The sequence below is a fragment of the Panthera tigris genome, chromosome C1 (assembly GCF_018350195.1).
Source record: "Panthera tigris isolate Pti1 chromosome C1, P.tigris_Pti1_mat1.1, whole genome shotgun sequence".
Classification (NCBI taxonomy): domain Eukaryota; kingdom Metazoa; phylum Chordata; class Mammalia; order Carnivora; family Felidae; genus Panthera; species Panthera tigris.
In genome coordinates, this window is record NC_056667.1 from 75,297,408 (window position 1) to 75,304,534 (window position 7,127).

At 40.7% G+C, this 7,127-nt stretch overlaps 1 protein-coding gene across 2 annotated transcripts in view; it reads left to right on the forward strand.

The window, feature by feature from the left end:
* Window positions 1-5,184, forward strand: part of LRRC8C (leucine rich repeat containing 8 VRAC subunit C) — a 76,556-nt gene extending 71,372 nt beyond the window's left edge. For both annotated transcript variants that reach the window (XM_042997797.1, XM_007073762.3), the window contains one exon: window positions 2,851-5,184. In XM_042997797.1, coding sequence (XP_042853731.1) covers window positions 2,851-5,124 — 2,274 coding nt within the window. In that variant the 3' untranslated portion in view covers window positions 5,125-5,184. The remainder of the gene's footprint in view (window positions 1-2,850) is intronic.
* Window positions 5,185-7,127: the final 1,943 nt, after the last annotated feature.

Here is a 7,127-nt window from a genome sequence, read left to right on the forward strand (position 1 = left end):
TTTCACAAATGGAAGATTTGTGGCAATCCTGTGTTGGGCAAGTCTGTTGGCGCCACTTTTCCAACATTTACTTGCTTTGGGTCTCGGTGTCACATTGTAATTCGTGCAAGGTTTCAAACTTCTCCGTTATTATTATTATTTGCTGTGGCGATCTGTGATCGGTGATTATGACTTGCTGAAAGCTCAAATGATGGTTTGTATTTTTTTGACATAACACTTTCGCACTCTTCATAGACTATAGTATAGTGTAAATATGCACTGGGAAACCAAAAATGTCATTTGACTCACTGTGTTGCAGTATTTGCTTTATTGTGGTGGTCTGGAACTGAACCTGCAATATCTTCAAGGTATGCCTGTATTTATTTTAGGCTTAAAGGGAAGGGAATTAAGCTTTTCTAATATTTCACATATGAATTGACAGGACTTTATGGTTATAATTTTGAATAGAAATAAATATACCGGGTGGGCACACTCAAAATTTTTTCCCTGACCTGGGTAAGTGATAAAAATGTTCGAAGACCACCACTCCATTCCCACACCTCTGTAGCCACCAAATTCTGGTAAAATGCAGACCCATTTATTATTCTTCCCTGCTGCTTTTTTGGTTTTTTTGGGTATAATTTATTGTCAAATTGGCTTCCATACAACACCCACTGTTCATCCCAGCAGTGCCCTCCTCAATGCCCATTACCCATTTTCCCTCTTCCCTGCTTCTTTTGATTGACATAATATGTAATTGCTCCCTGCTTTATCTCCCAGGACATAACTTATAAATTTTTTTTAATGTTTATTTATTTTTCCGAGAGAGAGAGAGACAAAGCGTGAGCAGGGGAAGGACAGAGAGAGAGAGGGAGGCACAGAATCGGAAGCAGGCTCCAGGCACCTGGAACCTGATGTCAGCACAGAGCCTGATGCAGGGCTCCAACTCACAAACTCATGAGATCATGACCTGAGCCAGAGTTGGACGCTTAACCGATTGAGCCACCCAGGTGTCCCAGGACAGAACTTTTATAACTCTTGTAGAGAGACTTCCTCTCTCTCCCTAGCCTCATTCTTTCACTGTTACCTGCACAGGGTATTGAAGAAGTAACCTTTTTTTTCCCAAAACATAATTTGCATAAGGTAATTTGTTACTTACAATAAAGTCAGATTGGTATCTTTTTTGTTTAATTCTAGAAATTCAGTAAAATAAAATAAGAATGTGGGCTCTGGGTGCAGGTGGCCTGAGTGACTTAGCCTTTCTGTGCCTTTCTCCTCATCTGTGAAACAGGAATAATAAGAGTACCTGCCTCATCAGATTAAGGTGACAATGAAAACAATGATTACCTGTGACATTCTTAGAATAGGGTCAGTTGCTTATTAAACACAGCAGAAGTTTTCTGCTGTCACCCACTATAATCACCATCCATATCTTCATCCCTCGGAGAGAGATGGGCCACACCCAGACATATGGAACTCTGAACTGGAACTACCAGTGGCAGTTCTGGATTCACCCACTTTCTCAGCAAATACATACTGGTGTTCTCCTTTGTACTGGGCGCTCTGCGAAGTGCTGGATGCTCCACTCCATTGTCAGACCTCGTACTTCTCTCCGGTGGCCTGTATCTCCCATGCCATCAATACGTGGTCACATCCCCATGCCACAGCAGCTCACTGGCAACGGATTCAGTTTCTGCTTCTATAATCCATAGAAAAGGCTTTGCTGTTTATGACCAAAATCACTAAGTATTTTGCTGTTGCAGAATCACTGAATGCTATGGTTTTCCAGCCATTTGACATCTTACAGTACAAATAGATCTTCCCTGCATTATTAATCCCACATGTTATTGCTGTCGATTCCTTGGGTGGTTATTCTCCCTCTACACCGTTTGCTTGTTGTTCAAAGAGTTCCACCTACATAGACTTCTTCATAGGGACAATTCCTCCTGGTTGATTCAAAGAGTACGCTGCCTTACATTCCCTCCTATTCAGAAAGTATGCGCGCACTATCTCTTACCCAAATTTCAATGTCTGGGGCTACTGGACATTTTTAGGGCTTACTATTTTTTTCGATGAATTGAAGTATTGGTACAGGAATAAAAGTTGTTGAGGTAATATTTTGTATAAAAAGCCAGCAAGTTTAAACCTAATTATTTTACTGTGGAACACTTCTGTATTGTTCCATATCTTTCTGCAGAGAGATGAAATGGCTTTCATAAAAGCTTAGTAAATTCCCATTGTAATAAGACCATTTGCACTCCTGTGCATGCAGTCCAGGATATGGGTAGAAAGTAAAGGGGAAATGATAAAGACAAATTCTTCCACGTTCCCTCCTTCCAATCCTTTTAATTCTCATACACAAGTTTATGTCATCTCAGAAGCCATCCGATTCAAGATTGAGCCTGATAAGGGGTGACTAGTTGGCTCAGTCAGGAGAACATGTGACTCCTCATGTTGGGGTCATGAGTTCAAGCCCCATGTTGGGCATAAATCGTACTTAAGAAAAGATTGAGTCTGATAAGGGCATGTACTTCCCAGTGATTGATTCTCCCAGGCTCCAGTGAGGGAAGAAATGCAAAATTTTAAAACACACGAATATTCTTTAGATACTTATTTTGTTGTGAGTTGTTCTGAGTCCTAGCAGAACCGCTGTGTTTTATGTCATGACTTACACATGCTGAACAAAGTCAGATATTTCAGTTTCCCACCATGTGGGCTGAGGATAAAATCCTGGTGCCGGAATCGAACGTTGTATTCTCCAGGCAAAGGAAATGGACATTTATTGGATGTTATTGCTGCCCTCTCCACACTAATGACATTATCAAAGCTCTTTGAATAATATAATTTGAAAATATTACTTCTGTGTTTCAGGTCATGCAAGACAAGATAATCTGCCTTCCAAAAAGGGTTCAGCCTTCTCAGAACCACTCTTCCATTTCAAATGTCTCTCAGGCAGTTGCCAGCACCACCCCACTGCCTCCCCCTAAACCATCTCCTACTAACCCTGCCACTGTGGAAATGAAAGGACTAAAGACAGATTTGGACCTTCAGCAGTACAGTTTCATAAACCAGATGTGTTATGAGCGAGCCCTCCACTGGTATGCCAAGTATTTCCCTTACCTTGTGCTCATCCATACCCTGGTCTTCATGCTCTGCAGCAACTTCTGGTTCAAATTCCCTGGCTCCAGCTCCAAAATAGAACATTTCATCTCGATCCTGGGTAAGTGTTTTGACTCTCCGTGGACCACCCGGGCTTTATCTGAAGTGTCTGGGGAGGATTCCGAAGAAAAGGACAACAGGAAGAACAACATGAGCAGGTCCAACACCATCCAGTCTGGTCCGGAAGGCAGCCTGGTCAACGCTCAGTCACTAAAGTCGATTCCCGAGAAGTTTGTGGTCGACAAGTCCACGGCGGGAGCACTGGATAAGAAGGAAGGTGAGCAGGCAAAGGCCTTATTTGAGAAGGTGAAGAAGTTCAGGCTGCATGTAGAAGAAGGTGATATCCTATATGCTATGTATGTTCGCCAGACTGTACTTAAGGTTATAAAGTTCCTGATCATCATTGCCTATAATAGCGCCCTGGTTTCCAAAGTTCAATTTACAGTGGACTGTAACGTTGACATTCAGGACATGACTGGATATAAAAACTTTTCTTGTAATCATACCATGGCCCATCTGTTCTCAAAACTGTCCTTTTGCTATCTGTGTTTTGTGAGTATCTATGGACTGACGTGCCTTTACACCTTATACTGGCTGTTCTATCGTTCTCTCCGGGAATACTCTTTCGAGTATGTCCGGCAGGAGACTGGAATCGATGATATTCCCGATGTGAAAAATGACTTTGCTTTTATGCTTCATATGATAGATCAGTATGACCCTCTGTATTCCAAGAGATTTGCGGTGTTCCTATCTGAAGTGAGCGAGAACAAATTAAAGCAGCTGAACTTAAATAACGAGTGGACTCCTGACAAACTGAGGCAGAAGCTCCAGACGAATGCCCATAACCGACTAGAATTGCCTCTCATCATGCTCTCTGGCCTTCCAGACACGGTTTTTGAAATCACAGAGTTGCAGTCTTTAAAGCTTGAAATCATTAAGAACGTAATGATACCAGCCACCATCGCGCAGCTAGACAATCTCCAAGAGCTCTCGCTGCACCAGTGCTCAGTCAAAATCCACAGTGCAGCGCTCTCTTTCCTGAAGGAAAACCTCAAGGTCTTGAGCGTCAAGTTTGATGACATGAGAGAGCTGCCGCCCTGGATGTATGGGCTCCGGAATCTGGAAGAGCTCTACCTGGTTGGGTCTCTAAGTCACGATATTTCCAAAAATGTCACTCTTGAGTCTCTGCGGGATCTCAAAAGCCTTAAAATTCTCTCTATCAAAAGCAACGTTTCCAAAATCCCTCAGGCCGTGGTGGACGTGTCCAGCCATCTGCAGAAGATGTGCATACACAACGACGGCACCAAGCTGGTGATGCTCAACAATTTAAAGAAGATGACCAATCTGACGGAGCTAGAGCTGGTCCACTGCGACCTGGAGCGCATTCCCCATGCCGTGTTTAGTCTGCTCAGCCTCCAGGAATTGGACCTCAAAGAAAACAATCTGAAATCTATAGAAGAAATCGTTAGCTTCCAGCACTTGAGAAAGTTGACAGTGCTCAAACTGTGGCACAACAGCATCACCTACATCCCGGAGCATATCAAGAAACTCACCAGCCTGGAGCGCCTGGCCTTCAGTCACAACAAAATAGAGGTGCTCCCTTCCCACCTCTTCCTATGCAACAAAATCCGATACTTGGACTTATCCTACAATGACATTCGGTTTATCCCACCTGAAATCGGAGTTCTACAAAGTTTACAGTACTTTTCCATCACCTGTAACAAAGTGGAGAGCCTTCCGGATGAACTCTACTTCTGCAAGAAACTTAAAACTCTGAAGATTGGGAAAAACAGCCTATCTGTACTTTCCCCGAAAATTGGAAATTTGTTATTTCTTTCCTACTTAGACGTTAAAGGCAATCACTTTGAAATTCTCCCACCTGAACTGGGCGACTGCCGGGCTCTGAAGCGAGCTGGGTTAGTTGTCGAAGATGCTCTGTTTGAAACTCTGCCTTCTGATGTCCGGGAACAAATGAAAGCAGAATAACTTATTTTTCTTTAGAGCTTGACTGACACATGCTTCTACCAAATACAGTATCAATAATTAGGTAGTCTTAATGCCTTTCCTATTTTATTTTATTTTTTTTCTCTTTCACACAAAACAAAATGTACACAGAGATTGAGCAAGGAGTATGTATTTTTTAATAAAAATTTAATTGTATTTTCTCAACATTAATATTTTAAAGTTTTATTTGTCCTGGAACCTAATGTATCTATTATTGTTTTCTACTGACAGGAACAGGTGGTTCCATCTGTTTTTTGTTTTGTTTTTGTTTTTTTTGTTTTTTTGTTTGTTTGTTTTTTTCCTTTTTTTTTCCATTCTTGTGAAAGGGAGGGAATTTTGAGTTGCATGCTTTTGGTATTTTTTAAATAGTCATTTTGCCAAGGTCATTTTTAGCTTGTTTACACCTGTACAGAGTCCTTGTTTTGTTTTCATTGTGTATGTACCAAGGAATTTCAGCTAGTTTATTGTAATACCAGCTGCCTTCTCCATTGGCCAAGTCCTTCATCCTACAGAAAATTTTTCTCTGGAGTGTAAATTCACATAAGTGCATTGTCACAGACGAGTGTTTTTAAAATTTCTCCTCCTCTCCAAAAGAACCCTAAATTATGTTATTTCATATACCTGACAGTGAAAGTTATCCTTAGGCTAGGATTTTGTGAGTGAAGACAATAATCTTCCATGGTTGGCTTACTCGAATTGGTCATTTGTAATCTAACTGATCCGCGTTTTCAACGATGTTTCAAAAATATCATTTAAAAGCAAAACACAGAGGCCCTCCCCGCCCCTCACCTTTTAATCTTAATATTGCTATGTAGTACTGGTGAGCAACCTTAGAGAAGCTAGATTTATTTTAATTAAAATAGATAATTAAATTTAAAAATCAGAATCAGAAGCCTGGTTTTTAAGTAATTTAATAATCTCTGATATCTTGATATGTGGGTACATCAGATGGAAAAAAAAAAAATCGCTGCGAAAGCACTCTGTTAAAGGGCTGGCGCACTGTAGTCAGGCGCCCTGATTGCCCTGGGCGGTGTGGGGTGGTCATCTATTCAGATTCTGCCTGTTACACAAAATACCCATATATACAGAAATGGAGCTCCCTTAATCCTGCCCTTGCTGCAGATGCCAGTGATGCAAGCACAGGAACTTTCTGCTCTCTTTTGGCTTAAAATAAGCATCTCATCTAAAATGGTTCTTTTACTTTTGTTTTAAAGGGGCGAATAAATAGCTAAGCGGATGTCACTCAAATAATTTTTGCTTGATGGTCAGCAGAGCTTTTATTTATCTTTGTATTTAAACCAACATAGTATGCATCTTGGGCAAAATCCATCACTGATTCTTACTCTGTTAGAACAGGAAAATGAAAAGACTATTTGTGCCCTCAATCCAGGAACAGTATTACCAATCACGGGATTTTTGTTTTACGTAGTAAATTCATACGGACTGTTTCTGGAACTCTAGTCTGATCTAAGAAAGTTTTGTGACTTAACAGCGCAAGAAAATAGGAAGATGATTTGGGGTTTCAGAACACTGCTTTTAGAATTTGCTCGTTGGTCCTGGTGATTTTGCTCAGTGCTGTTTCGAGTCGTATACAGAACATAACTACAGAAACTCCTCAACGGATACATGTACCTCAATCGTGTTTTAAATGTTATGAGATGTCATGGAGTGAAGGATTTGGGAAAGAGATGCTTTTCATTTGTTTAATAATGAAATCACATAGTCCACAGTGCTTTACTGTTTCTGCTCTGTGTTAAAGTGTTCAAATGGTGATTTTGTATAACTGATTTATTTCCCACTGGAACTGAAATGATATGTTTAAAATAGTAACATGGTTATATTTCTTGTATGATAAAATATTCAATTCCAGAATATGGTTAGGATCCTGATTATGAACAATGTGTTGTATTTAGAAACATAGCCCTATTTTGTTTTAAGCAAACAAAAGACCTGGAAGATTCTCCATGGCCGAGCATGACAAAAAT